At 51.1% G+C, this 27,416-nt stretch overlaps 2 protein-coding genes across 5 annotated transcripts; one reads left to right on the plus strand and one right to left on the minus strand.

The window, feature by feature from the left end:
- Positions 1 to 576: 576 nt before the first annotated feature.
- On the plus strand, positions 577 to 10,491 carry LOC144511402 (uncharacterized). 4 transcript variants are annotated; one of them, XM_078241722.1, is made up of 2 exons: positions 577 to 597; positions 7,349 to 10,491. In XM_078241722.1, the coding sequence occupies exon 2, from the start codon at positions 7,362 to 7,364 to the stop codon at positions 9,507 to 9,509; it is 2,148 nt and encodes a 715-aa protein (XP_078097848.1). In that variant the 5' UTR covers positions 577 to 597; positions 7,349 to 7,361; the 3' UTR covers positions 9,510 to 10,491. The 4 variants fall into 4 exon arrangements, with proteins under 4 accessions (XP_078097848.1, XP_078097847.1, XP_078097849.1 ...); XM_078241721.1 differs by lacking the exon at positions 577 to 597 and adding an exon at positions 1,787 to 1,853; XM_078241723.1 differs by lacking the exon at positions 577 to 597 and adding an exon at positions 5,562 to 5,582.
- An 8,319-nt stretch (positions 10,492 to 18,810) lies between these two features.
- polr1g (RNA polymerase I subunit G) lies at positions 18,811 to 27,213 on the minus strand. Its single transcript, XM_078241059.1, has 3 exons — positions 26,803 to 27,213; positions 22,239 to 22,386; positions 18,811 to 19,940 (listed from the first exon to the last, which is right to left on the minus strand). Exons 1-3 carry the CDS (start codon positions 26,906 to 26,908, stop codon positions 19,319 to 19,321), a joined length of 876 nt encoding a protein of 291 aa, XP_078097185.1. The 5' UTR covers positions 26,909 to 27,213; the 3' UTR covers positions 18,811 to 19,318.
- Positions 27,214 to 27,416: the final 203 nt, after the last annotated feature.

Raw genomic sequence — 27,416 nt, forward strand, 5'->3', positions numbered from 1 at the left:
CCATATCCCTCTATACCCATCGTATCCATGTAACTATCTAAATGCTTTTTAAAAGATAAAATTGTACCTGCCTCTACTACTACCTCTGGCAGCTTGTTCCAGACACTCACCACCCTCTGTGTGAAAAAATTGCCCCTCTGGACACTTTTGTATCTCTCCCCTCTCACCTTAAATCTATGCCCTCTAGTTTTAGACTCCCCTACGTTAGAATCCTACAGTGCAGAAAGAGGCCATCCGGCCCATCGAGTCTGCACCAACCACAATCCCACCCAGGCCCTATCCACATATCCCTACATATTTACCCACTAACCTATGCATCCCGGGACACTAAGGGGCAATTTAGAATGGCCAATCAACCTAGCCCGCACATCTTTGGACTGTGGGAGGAAACCGGAGCACCCGGAGGAAACCCACGCAGACACAGGGAGAATGTGCAAACTCCACACAGACAGCGACCCGAGCCGAGATTCGGACCCAGGTCCCTGGAGCTGTGAAGCAGCAGTGCTAACCACTGTGCTACGTTTGGACAAGCTGACACATGACCTGCCCTTTATGAACCCATGCTGCGTCTTACCAATAGGACAATTTATATCCAAGGTCGGTCCATTCAAAAGTCTGATGGTAGCAGGGAAGCTGTTCTTGAGCCAGTTGGTACATGATCTCAGATTTTTGTATCTTTTTACCGACAGAAGAAGGTGGAAGAGAGAATGTCCAGGGTGCGTGGGGTCCTTGATTATGCTGGCTGCTTTTCTGAGGCAGCGGGAAGTGTAGACAGAGTCAATGAATAGGAGGCTGTTTGTGTGATGTGCTGGGCTTCGTTCACTACCCTTTGTAATTTGTTGCGGTCCTGGCTGGGGCAAGAGCCACACCAAGCTGCGACACATCCGGAAAGAATGCCCTCCATGGTGCACCCGCAAAAATTGCCGAGAGTCGCAGAGGACATGCCGAAATTCCCTAGCCTCCTGAGAAAGCAGTCGGTGAGCCCTCCCAACCACAGTGTCGGCATGGGGGGACCAGGACAAGTGGTCGGCGATCTGGGCACCCAGAAACCCGAAGCTCTCCACAACTTCCTCAACACCGGTGCCCCACAAGGCTGTGTTCTCAGCCCCCTACTATACTCCTTACACACCTATGACTGTGCGGCCACATTCCCCTCCAATTCCATTTTCAAGTTTGCTGACGACACTACTGTAATGGGTCGGATTTCAAACAACGGCGAGACAGAGTACAGGAATGAGATAGAGAATCTGGTGAACTGGCGCGGCAACAATAATCTCTCCCTCAATGTCAACAAAACGAAGGAGATTGTCATCGACTTCAGCAAGCGTAAAGGAGAACATGCCCCTGTCTACATCAACGGGGACGAAGTAGAAATGGTCGAGAGCTTCAAGTTTCTAGGTGTCCAGATCACCAACAACCTGTCCTGGTCCCCCCCATACCGACACCACAGCCAAGAAAGCCCACCAACGCCTCTACCCCCTAATGTTCTGGGCATATAAGAGGGGCATCAATAGGAGGGGGGGGGAGCACCCTTTGCATTGGCAGAGGGGGGGGGGGTCAGTAACCAGGGGGCAGAGACTGAAGAGGAGGAGGTATAGGAATTGTATGTGTGTGTGTGTGTGTGTGTATGGACAACTACAAGTCCCCTTGAGCAGAGAAACTACAACTCCCGGGGTGCAGCGCGGCCGCGCATGCGCCGGGGCAGAAGTGGGCGGGGCCAGTGCGGCTCGGGGAGCCGGAAGTGCCCGGAACGTTGGCCCAGCAGGAGCTGTCAATCACAGTGTAGCAATCTGCAGCCGCTGAGCCAGGCTGGAGCCAGGCTGGAGCCAGAAGGGGGGGGGGGAAAGAAAGAGGTGAGTTTCCGCGGGAGGGAACATGGATGTATCATCTTTACCGTGTGCTACGGAGAGATAGTAGCACCGGGGTGATGTTGCGAAAGATTCCAGCCTGCATGGAATTCACGTTCATATGAAACCCATGGCAGAAAGTAGCGTGGCTGGTTTTGTGAGGCTGGTGTTTGCACCCTGTGGATGGACCCGTTGGTAGTTTTGTTGGATAAAAGTGGATTTGGAGGGGTGCAGTTGGGCAAAGAGGGGAGAGGGAAAGGCTATTGCACCCCCCCCCTATTGTTCCCGTGGGGGGTGGCTATTTGTGGAGTTATGCCCTCTTCTCCTCTCCCCCCCACCCCCCCCCAATTCCAGGCCTGGTGGAGAGTGGGCCACAATATCCCCTTTGCAATCCACCCCCCGCCTCTGGCTTGGGTTCCATCAGTTGGGTTTCCGTAAATGGACGGCACGGTGGCAGGGACCCGGGTTCGATTCCCGGGTTTGGGTCACTGTCTGTGCGGAGTCTGCACGTTCTTCCCCCGTGTCTGCGTGGGTTTCCTCCGGGTGCTCCGGTTTCCTCCCACAGTCTGAAAGATGTGCTGGTTAGGTGCATTGACCATGCTAAATTCCATGGCCAATCAATGTAACCTGTGCGTCCTTGGACTGTGGGAGGAGCCCCGCGCAGACATGAGGAGAACGTGCAAACTCCACACAGACAGTAACGCGAGGCTGGAATCGAACCCGGATGCCTGACGCTGTGAGGCAGCAGTGCTAAGCACTGTGCCACCCAACTTGGCTGGGGACACCCAGGACCTTGGAAAAATACATTTGGGGGCAAAAAAGGTCCCTAATTCTGGCCCCTCGAACATCCCTGGAGTTGTTTCCAGCGACATTGAAAGAAATGTCAGAGGTAATAGTGGATGCGTTAGTGATTATTTATCAAAACTCGTTGCGTTCTGGGGTAGTGCCGGTTGATTGGAAAACGGCTAATGTTACGCCGCTGTTTAAAAAAGGAAGGAGACAAAAGGCGGGTAACTATAGGCCGGTCAGCTTAACGTCTGTAGTAGGGAAAATGCTGGAATCCATTATTAAAGAGGAGATAGCAGGGCATCTGGATAGAAATGGTTCGATCAATCAGATGCAGCATGGATTCATGAGGGGAAAGTCGTGCTTGACGAACATGTTGGATTTTTATGAAGATGTGACTAGGGCGGTTGATGGAGGAGAACCGGTGGATGCGGTGTTTTTGGATTTCCAAAAGGCGTTTGATAAGGTGCCCCATAAAAGGCTGCTGAAGAAGATTAGGGCACACGGAGTTGGGGGTAGTGTGTTAAAGTGGATTGGGGACTGGCTATCCGACAGGAAGCAAAGAGTCGGAATAAATGGGTGTTTTTCCAGTTGGAGGAAGGTAACTAGTGGCGTGCCGCAACTATTTACCATTTATATAGATGATCTGGAGGAGGGGACGGAGTGTAGGGTAACGAAGTTTGCAGACGACACAAAGATAAGTGGAAAAGTGAATCGTGTGGAGGACGGAGAAGATCTGCAGAGAGATTTGGACAGGCTGAGTGAGTGGGCGAGGATATGGCAAATGGAGTATAACGTTGATAAATGCGAGGTTATACACTTTGGAGGAAATAATAACAAATGGGATTACTATCTCAATGGAAACAAATTAAAACATGCTACCGTGCAAAGGGACCTGGGGGTCCTTGTGCATGAGACGCAAAAGCCCAGTCTGCAGGTACAACAGGTGATCAAGAAGGCAAATGGGATGTTGGCCTATATCGCGAGGGGGATAGAATATAAAAGCAGGGATGTCTTGATGCACCTGTACAGGGCATTGGTGAGGCCGCAGCTGGAATACTGTGTGCAGTATTGGTCCCCTTATATGAGGAAGGATATATTGGCATTGGAGGGAGTGCAGAGAAGGTTCACCAGGTTGATACCGGAGATGAGGGGTTTGGATTATGAGGAGAGGCTGAGGAGATTGGGTTTGTACTCGTTGGAGTTTAGAAGGATGAGGGGGGATCTTATGGAGACTTATAAGATAATGCGGGGGCTGGATAGGGTGGAGGCGGAGAGATTCTTTCCACTTAGTAAGGAAGTTAAAACTAGAGGACACAGCCTCAAAATAAAGGGGGGTCGGTTTAAGACAGAGTTGAGGAGGAACTTCTTCTCCCAGAGGGTGGTGAATCTCTGGAATTCTCTGCCCACTGAGGTGGTGGAGGCTACCTCGCTGAATATGTTTAAAGCGCGGATGGATGGATTTCTGATCGGTAAGGGAATTAAGGGTTATGGGGATCAGGCGGGTAAGTGGTACTGATCCACGTCAGATCAGCCATGATCTTATTGAATGGCGGGGCAGGCTCGAGGGGCTAGATGGCCTACTCCTGCTCCTATTTCTTATGTTCTTATGACATTGGCAGCAGGGCCTCAGTAGCTCTCCTGCTTGTTATATATGAATGATTTGAATGAGGGAACAAAATGTAATATCTCAAAGTTTGCAGATGATACCAAGTTAGGCAGGAGGGTGAACTGTGACGAGGATGCAGAGATCCTTCAGAATGATCTGGACAGGTTGGGTGAATGGGCAAATCAATGGCAGATGCAGTATAATTTGGATAAGTGTGAGGTTATTCACTTTGGAAGCAAAAACAAGGCGGCAGATTACTACCTGAATGGCTGTAAATTGGGAGAGGGGGAGTGTGCAGAGGGACCTGGGTGTCCTTGTGGGCCAGTCGCTGAAGGTAAGCATGCAGGTGCAGCAGGTGGTAAAGAAGGCAAAATGGTATGTTGGCCTTCATTGTGGGAGGTTTTAAGTACAGGAGCAGGGATGTGTTGTTGCAATTATACAGGGCCTTGGTGAGGCCACACCTAGAGTATCGTATGCAGTTTTGGTCTCCTTTTCTGAGGAAGGATGTTCTTGCTCTCGACGGAGCGCAGCGAAGGTTTGCCAGGCTGATTCCGGGGATGGCGGGACTGATGTATGAGGAGAGACTGACTAGGTTAGGATTGTTTTCACTGGAGTTCAGATGAATGAGGGGGGGGATCTCATAGAGATTTATAAAATTCTAACAGGACTAGACAGGGTGGATGCAGGGAGGATGTTCCTAATGGTGGGGAGTCTAGAACCACGGGTCACAGTCTGAGGATTTGGGGTAGACCATTTAGGACGGAGGTGAGGAGACATTTCTTCACCCAGAGAGTGGTGAGCCTGTGGAATTCATTACCACAGGAAGTAGTTGATGCCAAAACATTGAATGTATTCAAGAGGCGGCTTGATATAGCACTTGGGGCGAATGGGATCAAAGGTTATGGGGAGAAAGCAGGATTGGGCTATTGAGTTGGATGATCAGCCATGATCGTAATGAATGGGGGAGCAGGCTCGAAGGGCCAAATGGCCTCCTCCTGCTCCTATCTTCTATGTTGCAATATGCCATAAAACTCTACCTGTTTGGCCAAGCTTAGGTCACGTGTCCTAATATCTATTGTGTGGCTTGGTGCTACATTTTTGACTATCTTTGCTCTGTAGCACCTCGGGCTGTTTTATGCTTTATATATTTAAACACAAGTGTTTGCTTAGGCTCCAAAGGGATAATTTGGACTGCGCCCCCTTGCCTCTCTTCCTGCTGTCAAAAGCTTCTCGATCTTCACTGGAAGCGTTGGTATCAGAGGATGGATCGAAGTGGGTGGCACGGTGCTTAGCACTGCTGCTTCACAGCTTCAGGGACCCGGGTTCGATTCCGGCCTCAGGTGACTGACTGGAGTTTGCACATTCTCCCTGTGTCTACGTGGGTTTCCTCCGAGTGCTCCAGTTGCCTCCCACAGTTTGAAAGATTAGGTGTTAGGTGCATTGACCGTGCTAAATTCTCCCTTTTTGATTTGATTTATTATTGTCACATGTATTAACATACAGTGAAAAGTGTTGTTTCTTGCGCGCTATACAGACAAAACATACTGTTCATAGAGAAGGAAAGGAGAGAGCGCAGAATGTAGTGTTACAGTCATAGCTAGGGTATAGAGAAAGATCAACTTAATGTGAGGTAGGTCCATTCAAAAGTCTGACAGCAGCAGGGAAGAAGCTGTTCTTGAGTTGGTTGTTACGTGACCTCAGACTTTTGTATCTTTTTCCCGAAGGAAGAAGGTGGAAGAGAGAATGTCCGGGGTGCTTAATTAAGCTGGCTGCTTTGCTGAGGCAGCGGGAAGTGTAGACAGAGTCAATGGATTGGAGGCTGGTCTGTGTGATGGATTGGGCTACATTCACGACCTTTTGTAGTTCCTTGTGGTCTTGGGCAGAGCAGGAGCCCATACCAAGCTGTGATACAACCAGAAAGAATGCTTTCTATGGTGCATCTGTAAAGGTTCGTGAGAGTCGTAGTGGACGTGCTAAATTTCCTTAGCCTCCTGAGAAAGTAGAGGCGTTGGTGGGCTTTCTTAACTATAGTGTCGGCATGGGGGGCCAGGACGGGATGTTGGTGGTCTGGACACCTAAAAACCTGAAGCTCTCGACCCTTTCTACTTCGTCCCCGTTGATGTAGACAGGGGCATGTTCTCCTTTACGCTTCCTGAAGTCGATGACAGTCTCCTCCGTTTTGTTGACATTGAGGGAGAGATTATTGTTGCCGCACCAGTTCACCAGATTCTCTATCTCATTCCTGTACTCTGTCTCGTCATTGTTTGAGATCCGACCCACTACGGTGGTGTCGTCAGCAAACTTGAAAATAGAATTGGAGGGGAATTTGGCCGCACAGTCAGAGGTGTATAAGGAGTATAGTAGGAGGCTGAGAACACAGCCTTGTGGGGCACCGGTGTTGAGGATGATCGTGGAGGAGGTGTTGTTGCCTATCCTTACTGACTGTGGTCTGTGAGTTAGGAAGTTCAGGATCCAGGCGCTGGAGTGTGGCGACTTGGGGATTTTCACAGTAACTTCATTGCAGTGTTAATGTAAAACTACCTGTGACACTAATGAATAAACAAAAACTAAATTGCCCCTTAGTGTTCAAAGATGTGCAGGTTAGGTGGATTGGCCATGCTAGATTGTACCTTAATGTCCAAAGATGTGCAGGTAAGGTGGATTGGCTATGCTAAATTGCCGCCTCTTGTCCAAAGGTGTGCAGGTTAGGTGGATTAGCCATGCTAAATTGCCCCTTAATGTCCAAAGATGTGTAGGTTAGATGGATTGGCCAGGTTAAATTGCCCCTTAGTGTCCAAAGGTGTGCAGGTTAGGTGGATTGGCCATGCTAGATTGTCCCTTAATGTCCAAAGATGTGCAGGTAAGGTGGATTGGCTATGCTAAATTGCCTCTTCTTGTCCAAAGATGTGCAGGTTAGGTGGATTGGCCATGCTAAATTGTCCCTTAATGTCCAAAGATGTGTCGGTTAGGTGGATTGGCCATGCTAAATTGCCGCTTAGGGTGATTAGCAGGGTAAATGTGGGGGTAACGGGGATGGGGCCTGGGTGCAGGCTCGGTGGGCCACTCTCTATGCTGTTTCTAACCGTGGCGTTTTGGTCTGTTTCAGGTGACGGGACAGGATGCAGCCGGTTAGCCACAGTGAGCACGTGCTGCAGCAGCTCTGCTCCCAGCTGGAGTACGGCTTCCTGTGCGACTGCTCCATCACCGTGGGGGACGTCCACTTCCGGGCCCACCGGGTGGTGCTGGCGGCCTGCAGCTCCTACTTCCACAAGCTCTTTGTCAACCGGCCGGCCGAAGCCTCGCAGGTGGTGCTGAGCTCGCAGGCCGTCAGCCCTGACCACTTCGACCTGATCCTGCAGCTGATGTACACCGGCAGCCTGGTGTCCTCCCCTGCCGACCCCGAGCGATTCAGTGCCTCGCTCAACTTCCTCAAGCTCTACAACGCCGCGTGCTTTCCCGGCCCAGCAGCACAGCGGGAGAGGCAGAGCCAGGAGGGGGCCCGCCCCGACCCCGACAAGAACGACCCGCTCCAGTTCGGCGTGGAGTTGCGCCAGGACAAGTGCTCGCCCGTCGAGACTGAGGCGCCGCCGGCTCCGCAGCACTGCCGCGGACCGGTCTCCGTCAAGGCCGAGAGCCCGGAGGGCGCCCTGGAATCGCAGGCGCTGCTGTGCCACCACTGCGGCCTGGCCTTCGCGGGGCAGCAGGGCCTGAGCGAGCACCTGCAGCTCCACGCGGAGAAGCCCTTCAGCTGCCCGCTCTGCGGCCTGGCCTTCGAGTGCACCCAGCGGCTGCCCGCGCACGTCGCCAGCTGCCTGCGCCGTCGGCAAGAGGCGGAGGAGAGCCTTCGGCGAGAGACGGAGGACAGGTGGACCCTCGCCCCCGAGGTGAAGCGGGAGGCGGAGCCGCCCGAGAGGCTGGGGGGGGACGGCGGCCCGGACTGCTGCGGGGCTGCGGCCTACGAGGACCCGGGCCTGGCGAAGCCAAAGGTGGAAGACCCCACGGAGGAGCAGGGGCAGGAGCAGATTCCGTCCTCCCCCCTGGTGCTGGAACTCAGCGGCCTCACCGTGGTGCGGGTTGGTGGGGAGAGGGAGGCGTGTGGGGAGAGGGAGGTGTGCGCCTTGCCCCCCCAGCCCTTTGAGCAGGCCGAGGATTATGAGCTGGAGGAGGGCGAGGTGCGTTTTCCGGGTGATGATGACCTGGTGCTGGAGAACGCCTCGGACGGCAGCCTCTTCAGCAGCTCGGACAGCAGCCTGGACAGCGAGTCCTCGGGCCTGACGGAGCTGAGCGGCGATGAGGGCCCGCCCAGTGGCGCGGGCCCCACGGCATTCCCCGCGCCGCCCACCACCGGCCCGCCCGACTACCACACCTGCGACGTCTTTGGCACGGAGGAGCGCCAGGCCTCGCGGCGCCGGAGCAAAGCGAGGCGCTGCCAGGCATGCGATGGATGCCGCCCCTCTGAGAAGGCAGCCGGGGGCCAGCCGGGGGTGGGCGGCGGGGCTGGGCAGAAGAAGGCCGCCTTGCGGCGCTGGATGCCGGAGTGCAGCGGGCGGAACGGAGCCTGCCCCGAGCGCGGGCAGAGACCCGGCCTCCAGGGTCCGGGCTGGGAGCGGAGAGCTCAGGGCGCGCTGAGCGGCAGGGCCAAGGTACCAGCCAGTGGCGGCGCTGGTAAGAAGGGGGCAGAAGCGGCGCCCGGCAAGCTCCTCCGGACCCCTAACCCCAAGAAGGGCGCCAAGGCTGCAGAGGGGAAGCAGCGGCACCCGGGCAAAAAGGCAGCCCCGCCGCCGGCTGCCTCCAGGAAACGCAGCCGGCACCTCAAGCACTTCTGCGAGGTCTGCGGCAAACGCTTTGCCAAGCAGAGCCGCTTGGCCAATCACACGGCCACCCACCGCAAGCAGTTGACCTGCCAGGTGTGCGGGCAGGAGTTCCCGTGGGAACGTGACCTGCGACACCACCTGGCCCAGCACACCAACGAAGCCCGGTACGAGTGCCGGCTCTGCGGCCACCGAAATTACCGCAAGCACAGCCACCTCCGCCATATGACCTGCCACCTCACCCCGGGCCAGGCCCTGTGCCAGATCTGCTTTGAGATCCTCCAAAGCGAGGACTTGGAACGCCACATGGAAAGTCACCACCACCTCTGCGAGGGGTGTGGCGAGAAGTTTAAGCTGAAGAGGGACTTGGTGAAGCACTCGACTAGCTGCTGGTCCAAGAGGTTGCTGGACAGTGAACTGGACAAGGTTTCGGAATGTGCAAAGCACCAGGATTGACTGGAGAGCTTTACTTTATAGTCCTCACACAACTAAGCCGCGGTTATAGTGCAGAACTTTCCATTGCATGGTGGGCTGATGGAGTGAGCTCGACAGAGCAGGAAACTTTACTGGTTTGACACCTTGCCCCGGTTGGCGAATTAGCCTCTCTGGAACGAGGCAGTGGTAGACGGACAGGTAGGATTGGCAATGATTGCTTATCGCAACCGTGCTCCCACGGGTTAGGGAGGGCCGAATTCAGCCGGGGCTTTTCGCATTTCCCATGATTACTGTTCAAGGGGGCGGCACAGTGGCTTAGCATTGCTGCCTCACAGCGCCAGGAACCCAGGTTTAATTCCAGCCTTGGGTGACTCTCTGTGTGGACATTCTCCCCGTGTCTGCGTGGGTTTCCTCCGGGTGTCCCAGTTTCCTCCCACAGTCCAAAAATTGTACGTTAGGCGGATTGGGTCATACTAAATTGTCCCATAAGTGTCCAAAGATTTGCATGCTAGGTGGATTGGCCGTGCTAAATTGCACCGACCACAATCCCACCCAGGCCCTATCCCTATGCATTTACCCTAGCTAGTCCCCCTGACACTAAGGGGCAATTTAGCATGGCCAATCCACCTAACCCGCACATCTTTGGACACTAAGGAGCAATTTAGCATCCACCTAACCCGCACATCTTTGGACTGTGGGAGGAAACCGAAGCACTCGGAGGAAACCCACGCAGACACGGGGAGAACGTGCAAACTCCGCGCAGACGGTGACCCGAGCTGGGAATCGAACCCGGGTTCCTGGCGCTGTGAGGGCAGCCGTGCTAACCACTGTGCCACCGTGCCACTTTGGTCATCCAAACTGTGCCCTTTGTAGTCTCAATGTGTGGAGATTTGAATAACCCACAGTCGCGAGGCTTCAGACAGAATGTTGATTTACAGATTTACGTTTTGTTAATTGGAGGTTCCTGTGTTCCAATTAAAAACAAAACATTCTTGACGATAAATGCCTTTCTTTTGGTTCTTAAGCTTTGAGCAAAAATGTTGACTACTTTAGGAGTGACCTGGCCTGACCTTTGAACCACCGTGCTGACCTGTTGAGTGGCCCATTTCCTGGGTTACAACCTGACCAGCGAGCTCCCTCACACTGGGTTCATTGCCCCTTGCAAGTATGTAATTACTAACCTTACCTCTCTGCGCTGAGGGGTGACCTGATTGAGGTGTTCAAGATTATGAGGGGCATGGAGAGAGTGGATAGGGAGTAGCTGTTCCCCTTGGTTTGAAGGGTCCGTTACAAGGGGACGCAAGTTAAAAATGAGGGGTGGGAGGTTTAGGGGGGATTGGAGGAAAAACCCTTTTTACCCAGGAGGTGGTGAGGGTCTGGAATGCGCTGCCTGGGAGGGTGGTGGAGGCGGGATGCCTCACATCCTTTAAAAAGTACCTGGATGAGTACCTGGCACATCATAACATTCAAGGCTATGGGCCAAGTGGGATTGGGTGGACAGGTTGGGGTATTTCATGCATCGGTGCAGACTCGATGGGCCGATAGTATTGAGTGTAACTGTTTAGACAGCTACATTACCAGCTGCACACTATCACTGAGGGACATCTTGTCCCAGCCCTGTTCTTGACTATCTCGACCAGTTATTCCAGCTCACTCTCAGTCACTCAGTAATCTCTAGAATCCCTACAGTGCAGGAGACCATTTGGCGCATCAAGTCTGCACCGGCTGGAGAGAGCACTTGGGGCGAATGGGATCAAAGGTTATGGGGGGGAAAAAGCAGGATTAGGCTATTGAGTCGGACAATCAGCCATGATTGTAATGAATGGCAGAGCAGGCTCGAAGGGCCGAATGGCCTCCTGCTGCTCCTATCTTCTGTGTTTCTATGACTCTCTGACAGAGCATCTTACCCAGGCCTGAACCCCACATATTTACCCCACTAATCCAACTAACCTGCACATCTTGGGAGGAAACCGGAGCACCCGGAGGAATCCCACGCAGACATGGGGAGAATGTGCAAACTCCACAATCATGCAAAACCGGTATTGAACCCGGGTCCCTGGTCCTGTGAGGCAGCAGTGCTTGCTACCCCTTTGGAAAGTGTACAGTGCAGAAAGAGGCCATTTGGCCCATCAAGGTGGCACAGTGGTTAGCATTACTGCCTCACAGCACCAGGGACCCCGGGTTCGATTCCCACTTTGGGCCACTGTGTGGAGTTTGCACATTCTCCCTGTGTCTGCATGGGTTTCCTCGGGTACTCTGGTTCCCTCCCACAGTTAAAAGATGTGCAAGTTAGGTTGATTGGTCTCGCTAAACTATCCCCTTAGTGTCGGGGACTAGTTAGGGTAAATGCATGGGGTTATGGGGATAGGGCCTGGGTGGGACTGTGGTCGGTGCAGACTCGATGAGCCGATCGGCCGCCTTCTGCATTGTAGGGATTCTATGATTCTATGAAGTCTGCACCAATATCCGACAGAGCATCTTATCCAGGCCCACTCCCCGTAACCCCACATATTTGCCCTAATAATGACCCTAACCTACACATCTTGGGTCATTAAGAGGCTGTCTGATCGAAGACAGAGGGTGGTGGTGGATGGAACATTTTCGGATTGGAGGCAGGTTGCTAGCGGAGTGCCACAGGGATCAGTGCTTGGTCCTCTGCTCTTTGTAATTTTTATTAATGACTTAGAGGAGGGGGCTGAAGGGTGGATCAGTAAATTTGCTGATGACACCAAGATTGGTGGAGTAGTGGATGAGGTGGAGGGCTGTTGTAGGCTGCAAAGAGACATAGATAGGATGCAAAGCTGGGCTGAAAAATGGCAAATGGAGTTTAACCCTGATAAATGTGAGGTGATTCATTTTGGTAGGACTAATTTAAATGTGGATTACAGGGTCAAAGGTAGGGTTCTGAAGACTGTGGAGGAACAGAGAGATCTTGGGGTCCATATCCACAGATCTCTAAAAGTTACCACTCAAGTGGATAGAGCTGTGAAGAAGGCCTATAGTGTGTTAGCTTTTATTAACAGGGGGTTGGAATTTAAGAGCCGTGGGGTTATGCTGCAACTGGACAGGACCTTGGTGAGACCACATTTGGAATATTGTGTGCAGTTCTGGTCATCTCACTATAAGAAGGATGTGGAAGCGCTGGAAAGAGTGCAGAGATTTACCAGGATGCTGCCTGGTTTGGAGGGTAGGTCTTATGAGGAAAGGTTGAGGGAGCTAGGGCTGTTCTCTCTGGAGCGGAGGAGGCTGAGGGGAGACTTAATAAAGGTTTATAAAATGATGAAGGGGATAGATAGAGTGAACGTTCAAAGACTATTTCCTCGGGTGGATGGAGCTATTACAAGGGGGCATAACGATAGGGTTTGTGGTGGGAGATATAGGAAGGATATCAGAGGTAGGTTCTTTACGCAGAGAGTGGTTGGGGTGTGGAATGGACTGCCTGCAGTGATAGTGGAGTCAGACACTTTAGGAACATTTAAGCGGTTATTGGATAGGCACATGGAGCACACCAGGATGATAGGGAGTGGGATAGCTTGATCTTGGTTTCAGATAAAGCTCAGCACAACATCGTGGGCCGAAGGGCCTGTTCTGTGCTGTACTGTTCTATGTTCAATTTAGCACAGCGAATCCACCTAACCTACACATGTGGGAGGAAACCGGAACACCCGGAGGAAACCCACGCAGAGGACTTATAAACTCCACACAGACAGTGACCCAAGCCGGCAATTGAACCCGGGCCCCTGGTGCTGTGAGGCAGCGGTGCTAACCATTGTGCTACCGTGCCGCCTCGTAGGAGACACCAATGCAGAAAGAGGGCATTCGGCCCATCGAGTCTGCTCCAGCTCTCCCAAAACAGCATCTTACCCAGCCCCAACCTCACCCATCCCCATAACCCTAACGCCCTGTTTTACGGATTTGTACCCATTATCATCGTTAATCCAGCTCTCGGAGGGCAAGGGAGGAGGTCAGGTGACTGCCCCCTGACATCAAGGTAGCGTACCATCTCCGTTCCAGAACACCACTGCAGGAGTTTCTCCGGGTTGTGTCCCAGGCCCAACCATCTTCAGCTGCTGCAATGACTTTCCCTCCATCTTGAGCTCAGAAGTGGGGATGTTTGCTGATGATTCCACCACGTTCAGCACCATTTGCGACTCCCAAGATACTGGAGCAGTCCAAAGCCAAATGCAGCGAGACCTGGAGACTTTCTGATTTGGGCTGACAAGTGACATTCGTGACACACAAATGCCAGATAGTGACTAAGATTCCCTTCCGACGAAAGAGGATCCAACTATTGCTGCTTGACATTCAATGGAATTACCTTTCTGCACTGGGGGGGCGGGCGGTGCGGTGTACCATTGACCAGAAACTGAACTGGATTAGCCATTTAATATTATGGGTGGCGTAGTGGTTAGGACTGCTGCCCCACAGCGTCAGGGACCTGGGTTTCGATTCCAGCCTCAGGACACTGTCACAGAAACTAGATGTGGAGATGCCGGCGTTGGACTGGGATGAACACAGTAAGAAGTCTCACAACACCAGGTTAAAGTCCAACAGGTTTATTTGGTAGCAAATACCATAAGCTTTCGGAGCGCTGCTCCTTCGTCAGAGGGAGTGGAAATGTGCTCTCAAACAGTGCAAACAGACACAAAATCAAGTTGCAGAATACTGATTAGAATGCGAATCCCTACAGCCAGCCAGGTCTTAAAGGTACAGACAATGTGGGTGGAGGGAACATTAAACACAGCTTAAAGAGATTAGTATTGGACTCAACCGGGATGTTGGATTTATGTCACATTATCAGTAACCCGCACAGCTTGCCTCCTGGGCTTGCAGAATCTCACTAGCTGTTCTGTCTGGAGACAATACACATCTCTTTAACCTGTGTTTAATGTTCCCTCCACCCACATTGTCTGTACCTTTAAGACCTGGCTGGCTGTAGGATTCGCATTCTAATCAGTATTCTGCAACTTGATTTTGTGTCTCTGTGCCCTGTTTGAGAGCACATTTCCACTCCATCTGACGAAGGAGCAGTGCTCCGAAAGCTTATGGTATTTGCTACCAAATAAACCTGTTGGACTTTAACCTGGTGTTGTGAGACTTCTTACTTTAGAAACTAGAAGCAGGAGTAGACCACTCAGCCCCTTGAACCTGCGCCGCCATTCATTTTGATCATGGCTGATCATCAAATTCAATATCCTGATTTTTTTCTCCCCCTTTCCTCCCAGATCCCTTTAGCCCCAAGGGCTATATCTAATTTCTTCTTGAAATCAGACGTTTTGGCCTTAACTACATTCTGTGGTCGTGAATTCCACACATTCACCACCCTCTGGGTGAAGAAATTTCTCCTCACCTCAGTCCTAAAAGGTACTGATCCTCAAACTATAATTTCTAGTTCTGGACTCCCTCACCATTGGGAACATTCTTTCTGAATCTACCCTGCCTCCGGCACCCAGCACGGTAGCACAGTGGTTAGCACTGCTGCCTCACAGCGCCAGGGACCCGGGTTCAATTTCCGGCTTGGGTCACTGTGCAGAGTTTGCACATTTTCCTCCGGGTGCTCCGGTTTCCTCCCACAGTCTGAAAGACGTACTGGTTAGGTGGATTGACCTGAAGAGGTGCCGGAGTGTGGTGACTAGGGGAATTTCACAGTAACTTCATTGCAGTGTTAATGTAAGCCTTACTTTGACTCATAAATTTACTTTAACCCTGTTAGAATTTTACAAATTTCTATGAGATCCCCCTCTCACTCATCTAATCTCCAGTGAATATAACCCTAACCGACTTAGTCTCTCCTCATATGACCAGATCTCCACCTCAGGAATCAGCCTGGTAAACCTTCGCTGCGCTCCCTCTATTGCAAGGGCATCCTTCCTCAGATAAGGACACCAAAACTGCACACAATACTCCAGGTGTGGCCTCACCAACGCACTATACAATTGCAGCAAAACATCCCTATCCCTATACCCAAATCCTCTCGCTATGAAGGCCAACATACCAATTGTCTTTACTGCCTGCTGTACCTGCGCGCTTACTTTGTGACTGATTCACGAGGACTCCAAGGTCTCGTTGAGTATCCACCTCTCTCAATTTACACCCATTCAAGTAATCTGTCTTCCTATTATTGCTACCAAAGTAGATAACCTCACATTTATTCACATTGTACTGCACCTGCTGTGCGGATGCCGACACTCAGCCCGTTCAAATCACGCTGAAGCATCTCTGCATCCTCCTCACAGCTGTCTGTGCGGAGTTTCCATGTTCTCTGCGTGGGTTTCCTCCAGGTGCTCTGGTTTCCTCCCACAGTCCAAAGATGTACAGATCAGGTTGATTAGACATTTGGCCCTTTGTGTCAGGGAGGCTAGCAGGGTAAATACACAGGGTTGTGGGGATAGGACTTGGGTGGTGGTTGGTGTGGGCTTGATGGACAGAACTGCCCTGAACTGCTTTGGTTAGGTCTCCTGCACTGTATGGATCCTATGAAGAACAGGTCAGAGGTTGGGAATCCTACAGCGAATAACTCGCCCCCTGACTCCCCAAACCTTGTCCATCATTTACAAGGCACAAGTCAGGAGTCATAGAAATCATAGAAACCCTACAATGTAGAAAGAGGCCATTCGGCCCATCGAGTCTACACCGACCACAATCCCACCCAGGCTCTACCCCCATATCCCTACATATTTACCCGCTAATCCCTCTAACCTACCCATCTCAAGACACTAAGGGGCAATTTTTAGCACGGCCAATCAACCTAACCCGCACACCTTTGGACTGTGGGAGGAAACCGGAGCACCCGGAGTAAACCCACGCAGACACGAGGAGAATGTGCAAACTCCACACAGACAGTGACCCAAGCCAGGAATCGAACCCAGGTCCCTGGAGCTGTGAAGCAGCAGTGCTAACCACTGTGCTACCGTGCCGATGGAATACTCTCCATTTGTCTGGACGAGTGTAGCTCCAATGACAGGTAGGAAGCTCAACACCATCCAGGACAAAGCAGCCCCGCTTGATTGGCACCCTGAGGGTGGCACAGTGTTTTAGCACTGCTGCCAGGGACCCGGGTTCGATTCCCTTGGGTCACTGCGTGGGAATCTCCCCGTGTCTGCGTGGGTTTCCTCCGGGTGCTATGGTTCCCTCCCACAGTCTGAAAGACGTGCGAGTTAGGGTGCATTGGCTGTGCTAAATTCTCCCTCAGTGTTACCCGAACAGTGGGGGCGACGAGGGGATTTTCACAGTGACTTCATTGCAGTGTTAATGTATGCCTACTTGTGACACTAATAACTAAACTGAAACTTCCACAGCTGTGTGTACCTTTTACAAGATACACTGCGGCAACTCGCCAAGGCTCCTTAGACGGCATCTTCCAAACCCATGACCTCTTTCTCCTCTAAGAATAAGGGCAGCAGACACATGGAAACACTACCACCTGGAAGTTTCCCTCCAAGTCACTCACCATCCTGAATGTGGAAATATATCGGCCATTCATTCACTTTCCTGGGTTCAAAACCTGGAACACACTCCCTATCCGCACTGTGGGTGTACCTACACCACAGGAACTGCAGTGGGTTCAAGAAGGCAGCTCACCCACCACCTTCTTAAGGGGCAATTAGGGATGGGCAAATGAATGCCGGCATAGCCAGCGACGCCCACATCGCGTGAATGAATAAAAAAATGAATGCTGGTCTTGACAGCAATGCCCACATCCCATGAACAAATTTTTAAAATGGGAAAACACACAGGAGAAGGCCATTCAGCCCCTCGAGCCTACTCCATCTGTTCGATACGATCATGGCCGATCTAATTGTGGCCTTAACACCATTCTCCTGCCTGTCCCCTTAACCCTCGACTCCCTTGTCGATCAAAAATGACCCAGTCCCCACTGTTCTCTGGGGGAGAAGAAATTATCTCCACCTTAAATGGGAGGCCTCTTATTTTTAAATTGTGCCGCCGAGTTCTAGATTCCCCCACGAGGGGGACAGTCCTCTCAGCATTCACTCTGTCGAGCCCCTTCCTCAGAATCATTGTTTTAATAAGATCGCATCTCATTCTTCTGAACTCCCAATGTGTATATGCCCAACCTTTCAAAGAACATAGAAAATTACAGCACAGGAACAGGCCCTTTGGCCCTCCAAGCCTGCACCGACCATGCTGCCTGACTTAACTAAAACCCCCTACCCTTCCGGGGACCATATCCCTCTATTCCCATCCTATTCATGTATTTGTCAAGACGCCCCTTAAAAGTCACTACCGTATCCGCTTCCACTGCCTCCCCCAGCAACGAGTTCCAAGCACCCACCACTCTCTGTGTAAAAAAACTTGCCTCGTACATCTCCTTTAAACCTTGCCCCTCGCACCTTAAACCTGTGCCCCCTAGTAATTGACTCTTACACCCTGGGAAAAAGCTTCTGACTATCCATTCTGTCCATGCCTCTCATAATCTTGTAGACTTCTATCAGGTCTCCCCTCAACCTCTGTTGTCTTCCTCACAAGACAAAGCCCCTTTCATCCCAGGAATCTGTTTTCTAAAGTAAAGTTTATTTATCAGTGTCACAAGTAAGGCTTACATTAACACTGCAATGAAGTTACTGTGAATAGCCCCTCGTGATCACACTGCGGCGCCTGTTCGGGTCAGTGCACCCTAACCAGCACGTTTTTCAGACTGTGGGAGGAAACCCACGCAGACACGGGGGAGAACGAGCAGACTCCACACACCGACAGTGACCCAAGCTGGGAATCGAACCCGGATCCCTGGCACTGCAAGCCAGCAGTGCTAACCCACTGTGCCACCGTGCTCTGAACTGCTTCGGTTAGGTCTCGACTGATCTGTAACTTGACGCCCTTACCCCACCTTGGTCATATGGCTCAAGGAAATGGCCGAGATACTGAAGGCAGACTTGGTGGAATCAGAGAGAGAGAGAGTCCGGCTGCTCAGGGGTGACTGCCTGGATTTCCCATCACAGTAAGAGTCTTAACAACACCAGGTTAAAGTCCAACAGGTTTATTTGGATGCAAATGCCATTAGCTTTCGGAGCGCTGCTGCTTTGTCAGATGGAGTGGATATCTGCATATGGATATGGAGCGGATATCCACTCCATCTGACGAAGGAGCAGGGCTCCGAAAACTAATGGCATTTGCTACCAAATAAACCTGTTGGACTTTTGACCTGGTGTTGTTAAAACTCTTACTGTGTTTGTCCCAGTCCAACGCCGGCATCTCCACATCATGGATTTGCCATCCACAGCACAGCAACGCACGGTGAGAGTGTTACGTGGAAATATCTTAGCTATGTTGGAAGTTATGGGTTTTAGACAAACAAGCTGTGATTAGATTTAAACTAAGGTTTATTAAGATGTTCTCTGCACTGCACAGAGTACACACAAAATAAAACAGCAGCTTATGACAACACCACCAAACCATGTGATCAGCTCTTAAGGCAACCTGCAACCCTTTTAAATATATAACACACTGCAAGTTTTATTCTTTTTGAAAAAATACATGATAAACGTGAAGGTCTTCAGGTGTACAAAAGGATCACATTCTGGACAGGTGCAGCAGAAATCGAAGGAGGAACGTAGGTATTCGAGGAACACAGAGCTGGGTGGAGCTGCTGCACCCATGACTGGAGGATTCGCCTGGACGTGAAGTTGTGCAAGTATTGGGAATGAGAAAATATACATTCTGACAAAAAACCTGGAGGTGTTGAATGAGGGGGAAAAAACTCTAAAGTATACAGCAGTGAAGCTTCTACCGGCACAGCCCCATGTATCTCAGGCCTGATGGTCACTGTAACTATATGCTGCTGTAATATTTTTCAGCAGGTAACATCTCAACCATTAATGTTTATCCTTTTTCTTTTTCTTTTTGTGACCCAAGTCCACTTCACAAGGCACAGTCAGTGGAATCTCTGCGTCTTTCTCTTTGCTCCTTTTCTTCCGCTTTCTGCCCCTGAGCTCCTGTGATTCTGTATCGGAGCGTTCTGTTTGCTCCTGCTCACCGTGCCTCCTCTTCTTTCTCCGAGAGTCACCTGTGGCTTCGTGGTTAGGCTCCTGCCCGCTGATCGCCACCTTGTTCGCCCCCTTCCTCCTCTTGGCCACGGCCTCCCCGGCGCCACCGGGGTCCAGCGCTTTCCCACGGCGTTTCCTCGGGCGCCGCCAGGGCGTGTCTGCGCCGAAAGGCTGGAACCGCAGCTTCAAGCCCGGTGGGATGCTGGGTGCCGGACTGACGGGGATGGAGCGCGGCTCCTGGCTGCTGCCTGTATCCTCCCAGCTCTCGCCGATGGTGATGCATCCGGCAAAGGGTGGGCAGCTCTCCGTCTGGCCCGCTGTCTCCAAGGGGAAGACCAGGTTGACCCCTCCCGCTCCGCTGGACGTGCCAAAGACATTGTAAAGTTTGTCCCTGTACGTCTTTGACTTGAGTGTCTGAAAGCCGACCAGTGGGATCTTCCTTCCAGAGAAACTGAAATAGAGAATTAATAAAAACATACTGAACAATGAGACCCAAATGTAAATAGAAGTCTCTCTCTCTGCTTGCAGGCATCAGGTAACCCCAAAGAGCACTTAGTGCCTTTCAAATGGATCAGGACATTCCAAAATGCATTACAACAAAGAAAATTACAACACAGGAACAGGCCCTTCGGCCCTCCAAACCTGCACCGACCATGCTGCCCGACTGAGCTAAAACCGCCTACCCTTCCGGGGCACCATATCCCTCTATTCCCATCCTATTCATGTATTTGTCCAGACGCCCCTTAAAGTCACTATCGTATCCGCTTCCACTACTTCCCCCGGCAGCGATTTCGAGGCACCCACCACCCTCTTGTGTAAAAAACTTGCCTCGTACATCTCCTTTAAACCTTGCCCCTCGCACCTTAAACCTGTGCCCCCCTAGTAATTGACACTTCCACCCTGGGAAAAAGCTTCTGACTATCCACTCTGTCCGTGCCCCTCATAATCTTGTAGACTTCTATCAGGTTGCCCCTCAACCTCCGTCGTTCCAGTGAGAACAAACCAAGTTTCTCCAACCTCTCCTCATAGCTAATGCCCTCCATGCCAGGCAACATCCTGGTAAATCTTTTCTGTGGCCTCTCCAAAGCCTTCACTTTCTGGTAGTGCGGCGACCAGAATTGAACACTATATTCCAAGTGCGGCCGAACTAAGGTTCTATAAAGCTGCAACATGACTTGCCAATTTTTAAACTCAATGCCCTGGCCGATGTAGTAGTAAGAGTTTTAACAACACCAGGTTAAAGTCCCAAGAAGGTTTATTTGGTAGCAAATGCCATTAGCTTTCGGAGCACTGCTCCTTCATCAGGTGAGTGGCAATGAAGGCAAGCATACTGTATGCCTTAGTCAGTCAACAAAGTACTACTGAAGCGCAGCCGCTGTTGTAATGTACGAAATGTGGCAGCCAATTTGTACACAGCAAGATCCCACAAATAACTTGTTAAAAACCAGACAAATTTTTAAAAATGATGTTGATTGAGGGATAAATACTGACCAGGTCACTGGGGAGAGCTCGCTGCTCTTTGTGATTGTGTCACAGGTCCTTTTACCTTTACCTGAGATGGGGATTTTGGTTTAACAGTTATTTTTTAAAATTTCATTCACGGGGTGTGGGTGTCGCTGGCTAGGCCCAGGACTCATTGTCCATGGGGAGGCACGGTGGCACAGTGGTTAGCACTGCTGCCTCACAGTGCCAGGGACCCGGGTTCGATTCCCGGCTTGGGTCACTGTGTGTGTGTGTGTGTGTGAAGTTTGCACATTCTCCCCGTGTTTGCGGGGGTTTCCTCCCACAGTCTGAAAGACGGGCTGGTTAGGGTGCATTGACCCGAACAGTCGCCGGAGTGTGGTGAACTGGGGGAATTTCACAGTAACTTCATTACAGCGTTAATGTAAGCCTTACTTGTGACACGAATAAATAAACGTTATCTCTAATTGCCCCTTCTTGAACCCGCTGCAGTCCCTGAGATTTAGGTACACCCACAGTACTGTCTGGGGAGGGAGTTCCAGGATTTTAATCCAGCGACAGTGAAGGAACGGCCGATATATTTCCAAGTCGGGATGGTGAGTGAATTGGAGGGGAACCTCCAGACCTGAGTGGTCCCAGGTATCTACAGCCCTTTCTAACAAACAAAAACTTGCTTTCCACTAGGGCCATCTGTTACACATCTCAGGTTGTTCTTTGATACTCTGTTTAACTTTGTTCTGTCATTTACACATTCCAATCTCTCCATGGGCCGCTATTAGCACCATTCTCAGCCTTGAGCACCACCATTGACATTATCTTTGTCTATGATAGCTTTGTCAATTATAACTCCCACCCCCCCCAAAAGTGTAAATCTCGTCCTATCTTCTTTGTCTTCAGCTCTGATGCAGGGTCATCCCCCAAGTCTTGAAACGTTGGCTCTATTCTCTCTCCACAGATGCTATCAAACGTGCTGCGATTTTCCACATTTTCTGCTTTTGTTTCAGAGTCCAGCGTCTGCAGTAATTTGTTTCCATCTACTGCCCTTGTCCTTTCTAGATGCTTGTGGGTTTGGAAGGGGCTTTCTGAGGAGTCTTGGTGAGTGAAAGGCAACTACCTCGGAAAGACACCGGACCCAGTACTTTCTTGAGTCAGAAGGGAAAGTACTGCCCACTGACTGACACCCAGAGATCAATCATTTCCCCATGAGCTTTGCAATAGGAATTACCGACAGAACTACAGATTCATTGCTGAGTTTCCGCGCACTTCCTCAATCTCCCGGGACACTCACCCATGAGGATCGAAGTCCATGGGGGTTTTGATGAGCCAGAGCTCGTTGGAAGGATCGTTCGCCTTCTCCAGAGTGAGATCGCACAGTAGTGCACGGGGGCACGGGATAAATTCCGACGGGCAGTCGAACTTGCTCATCTTACCAGACCCTGGAAATAGAAAGAAATCGAGAGAGGTTCAGCAGATTGACAAGAATCACCCCTCCAGAAAGTGCTGGCAGTTCCAGGAGAACCCTCAGAAGTAAATTTAAAGTTAATTTATTAGTCACAAGTAAGGCTTACATTAATACTGCAATCAAGTTACTTTGAAATTTCCCGAGTCGCCACACTCTGACACCTGTTCGGGTCAATGCACCCTAACCGGCACGTCTTTCGGACTGTGGGAGGAAACCGGAGCACCCGGAGGAAACCCACGCAGACACGGGGAGAACGTACAGACTCTGCACAGACAGTGACCCCAAGCCGGGAATCGCTGCGAGACAGCAGTGCTAACCACTGTGCCGCCCTACAAGGGAGGGAGTGAGGGGTTTATACCTGACACACAACAGGAAATTTCTGGTCCATTAACTTCCCCTCAACCCCCACTGGCTGACAGTTTTAGTCCAACTCTTTAACCATCCTAGGACTGAGGAGTTTGTTCCGTCGACATTAACCGTTCCCCAAAACACTGGCAGGGAGAAGGGTTTGGTCTCTCCCCAGTAACTGTCCCTGGGGGTGGAGGGGGGGGCCCGTTTAGCCCATCCTTATTGACCATCCACAGCATGGTGGCACAGTGGGTTAGCACTGCTGCCTCACAGCGCCAGGGACCCGGGTTCAATTCCCAGCTCGGGTCACTGTCTGTGTGGAGTCTGCACGTTCTCCCTGTGTCTGTGTGGGTTTCCTCCCACAGTCCGAAAGACACGCTGGTTAGGTTGATTGGCCATGCTAAATTGCCTCTTGGTGTCCCGGAATGTGTAGGTTAGAAGGATCATTGGGTAAATGGGGTTAGGGCCTGGGGTAGGATTAGAACAAAGAAAATTACAGCACAGGAACAGGCCCTTCGGCCCTCCAAACCTGCACCGACCACGCTGCCCGACTGAACTAAAACCCCCTACCCTTCCGGGAACCATATCCCTTCATTCCCATCCCATTCATGCATTTGTCAAGATGCCCCCTTAAAAGTCACTATCGTATCTGCTTCCACTACCTCCCCCGGCAGCGAGTTCCAGGCACCCACCATCCTCTGTGTAAAAAATCTGCCTCATAGATCTCCTTTAAACCTTGCCCCTCGCACCTTAAACCTACAGAACATAACAGCGCAGTACAGACCCTTCGGCCCTCGATGTTGCGCCGACCAGTGAAACCAATCTAAAGCCCATCTAACCTACACTATTCCAATATCATCCATAGTATGCCCCCTAGTAATTGACTCTTCCACCCTGGGAAAAAGCTTCTGACTATCCACTCTGTCCATGCCTCTCATAATCTTGTAGACTTCTATCAGGTCTCCCCTCAACCTCTGTCGTTCCAGTGAGAACAAACCAATTGTTGTCGGTGCAGACTCGATGGGCCGTATGGCCTCCTTCTGCACTGGAGGATTTCTATGACATTTCTACGTCCCCCAATAGGGGGTGAGGGGTGCTATCCCTCTCAAAATCCCTACAGTGCAGAAGACGCCATTGAGTCTGCACTGCCTCTCTTGACAGAGCACCTTTTCTCTTATTCATTCGTGAGACATGGGTGTCGCCGGCTGGGCCAGCATTTATTGCCCATCCCTAGTTGTCCTTGGAGGGCAGTTGAGAATCAACCACATTGCTGTGAATTTGGAGTCACATGTAGGCCAGACCGGGTAAGGACGGCAGATTTCCTTCCCTAAAGGGAACGAGATGGGTTTTTCCGACAATGGTTTCATGGTCATGAGTAGGTTCTTAATTCCAGATATTTTTTATTGAATTCAAATTCCACCATCTGCTGCAGCGGGATTCGAACCCAGGTCCCCCAGAACACTAGCTGAGTTTCTGGATTAATAGTTTCACAATAATACCACGAGGCCATAACCTCCCCTTAGATTACTAGCCTAGTGATATTATCATCATGCCAACATGCCCACCACAAGATTGGGAGCCAAGTGGAGCCGGGCCTGTGTTTGTTTTTACAGTCTGTTTGAGTTTGCTAATCCAACCTTGCAACCTCTTCCCTGGCTTTCCCTGACACACTACTTTTGGTTTATATCTTTCCATACGAAGAGGGCAGTTGAGAGTCAGCCCGTGATGTGGTTCTGGAGTCACATGCAGGCCAGACCGGGTAAGGACGGCAGATTTCCTTCCCTAAAGGGACATTAGTGAACCAGATTTTCCGACAATAGTTTCATGGTCATCAGTAGACTCATACCTGTGCAGAAGGAGGCCATTCGGCCCATCGAGTCTGCACTGACCACAATCTCACCCAGGCCCTATCCCTGTAACCCCACATATTTATCCTAGCTAATCCCCCTGACACTAGGGTCAATTTTAGCATAGCTAATCCACCTATCCCACACATCTTCGGACTGTGGGAGGAAACCGGAGCAGCCGGAGGAAACCCACGCAGACATGGGGGAAACATGCAAACTCCACACGGACAGTGACCCAAGCCGGGAATCGAACCCGGGTCCCTGGCGCTGCGAGACAGCAGTGCTAACCACTGTGCCACCATTTTATTCATTCGTGGGACATTCGTCCTTAGTTGCCCTTGGAGGGCAATTGAGAGTCAACCACATTGTTGTGAATTTGGAGTCACGTGTAGGCCAGACCGGGTAAGGACAGCAGATTTCCTTCCCTAAAGGACATTAGTGAACCAGATGGGTTTTTCCGACAATGGTTTCATGGTCATCAGTAGATTCTCAATTCCAGATATTTAATTCCAGATATTTTTTATTGCATCTGCACTGACCACAATCCCACCCAGTCCCTATCCCTGTAACCCCACATATTTACCCTAGCTAATCCCCCTGACATAAGAGTCAATTTTAGCATGGCTAATCCATCTATACCACACGTCTTTCTGACTGTGGCAGGAATCCGGAGGAAACCCACGCAGAGACGGGGAGAATGTGCAAACTCCATTGGGACAGTGAGTGACCCAAGCCGGGAATCGAACCCGAGTACCTTGCTCTGTGAGGCAGCAGTGCCATAGAGTCAGAGGTTTACAGCATGGAAACAGGCCGTTCGGCCCAACTTGTCCATGCCACCCTTATTTTTTTTTTAAAAACCCTAAACTAATCCCAATTGCCCGCATTTGGCCCAGATCCCTCTATACCCATCGTACCCATGTAACTGTCAATGCTTTATAAAAGATAAAATTGTACCCGCCTCTACTACTACCTCTGGCATCTTAGACACTCACCACCCTCTGTGTGAAAAAATTGCCCCTCTGGACACTTTTGTATCTCTCCCCTTAAAACCTATGCCCTCTAGTTTTAGACTCCCCTACCTTTGGGAAAAGATATTGACTATCTACCTTGTCTGTGCCCCTCATTATTTTATAAATCTCTATACGGTCTATATATGCCAACCATCATTTTATTCATTCGTGTAGTTGCCCTTGGAGGACAATTGAGAGTCAACCCCACAATGCTGTGAATTTGGAGTCACGTGTAGGCCAGACCGTGTAAGGACGGCAGATTTCCTTCCCTAAAGGGACATTAGTGAACCAGATGGGTTTTTCCGACAATGGATTCATGGTCAGCAGTAGATTCATAGAATCATACCAGTGCAGGAGGAGGCCATTCGGTCCATCGAGTCTGCACCGACCACAATGGTTTCATAGGGCGGCACGGTAGCACAGTGGTTAGCACTGCTGCTTCACAGCTCCAGGGACCTGGGTTCGATTCCCGGCTCGGGTCACTGTGCGGAGTTTGCACATTCTCCCCGTGTCTGCATGGGTTTCCTCCGGGTGCTCCGGTTTCCTCCCACAGTCCAAAGATATGTGGGTTAGGTTGATTGGCCAAGCTAAATTGTCCCTTAGTGTCCCGGGATGCGTAGATTAGAGAGATTAGTGGGTAAATATGAGGGTTAGAGGGATTAGCAGGTAAACATGTAGGGATACGGGGATAGGCCTCGGGTGGGATTGTTGTCGATGCAGACCCGATGGGCCGAATGGCCCCTCTCTGCACTGTAGGGTTTCTATGGTCAAACAGTAGACTCATACCAGTGCAGAAAGAGGCCATTCAGCCCATCGAGTCTGCACCGACCACAATCCCACAACGGTTTCACGGTCAAGCAATAGACTCATACCAGTGCAGGAGGAGGTCATTCGGCCCATCGAGTCTGCACCGACCACAATGGTTTCATGGTCAAGCAGTAGATTCTTAATTCCAGATATTAAGAATCAATAGATTCTTAATTTTTGAATTAATTCAATTTTTAAAAAATTTGAATTCAAGCTGCCGTGGCGGGATTGCAACCCGGGTCCCCCCGGGAATATGAGCTGGGTTTCTGGGTTAATAGTCCAGTGATAATACCACCAGGATGTTGAGGGGCTGAATGGCCTCTCCACACATTGAGCATGACCAATGCCCCCCCTAACCCGCACTCAGGGGCTCCTCACCCGCCGCCTCGCCGCTCCCCCGGGCCGGGGTGTCGGGGAGCTCGGCCTCTCCTTCTCCCTCCTCCTCGCTGCTGGACACCTCCCAGCGCCGCCTCGCCGCCTCCATCCCTCTCCTCGCCGCTCAGGCCCGGCGACTAGGCCCCGTCTCCCGGGGCAACCCAGCTCTCCCATTCCCCGAGGGGGTGGAAGGGACTATTATCTTTCTCCCCCACGCTCTTTCAACACCCGAAAACCCCAGCCTAACAACCCCCTGAACATATTTTCTATCACCAGCAACCATTCTAAAGAGAACAGGCGGGGTTTTACACACTGGAAGAGACTTTATTGAGACTAACCACCAATCTACTCCCCCCTCAGCTCGGAATGGACTCTACCAGTCATCCCCGCCTGTTGACTTATCTTCTCATTTACAGCAGAAAATCCACAATTCCGACACCAGTTCGCTGCTTTTGATGGTTCAATTGGACTTTCTGGGTCATTTCACAAGTTGAAAATGTCATTGTTTAATCATATACTTAGCCTTTCTCCCCCCCTTTAAAATGGAATGGTGAAGTCCAGCGGGCAGTCTCAAAACTGGACGATGGAGTTAATCCATTCAGCAGGGAGGGGGAGGT

Source organism: Mustelus asterias, chromosome 24 (genome assembly GCF_964213995.1).
Source record: "Mustelus asterias chromosome 24, sMusAst1.hap1.1, whole genome shotgun sequence".
Lineage (NCBI taxonomy): Eukaryota > Metazoa > Chordata > Chondrichthyes > Carcharhiniformes > Triakidae > Mustelus > Mustelus asterias.

Coding starts and splice junctions, on each gene's coding strand:
- LOC144511402 (XM_078241722.1), top strand. CDS start 7,362: ATGCAGCCGGTTAGCCACAGTGAGCACGTGCTGCAGCAGCTCTGCTCC.
- polr1g (XM_078241059.1), bottom strand. CDS start 26,908: ATGGAGGCGGCGAGGCGGCGCTGGGAGGTGTCCAGCAGCGAGGAGGAG. Junction 22,387..26,802: donor GGGGAGCGGCGAGGCGGCGG/GTGAGGAGCCCC, acceptor TTCTATTTCCAG/GGTCTGGTAAGATGAGCAAG. Junction 19,941..22,238: donor ATGGACTTCGATCCTCATGG/GTGAGTGTCCCG, acceptor TCTCTATTTCAG/TTTCTCTGGAAGGAAGATCC.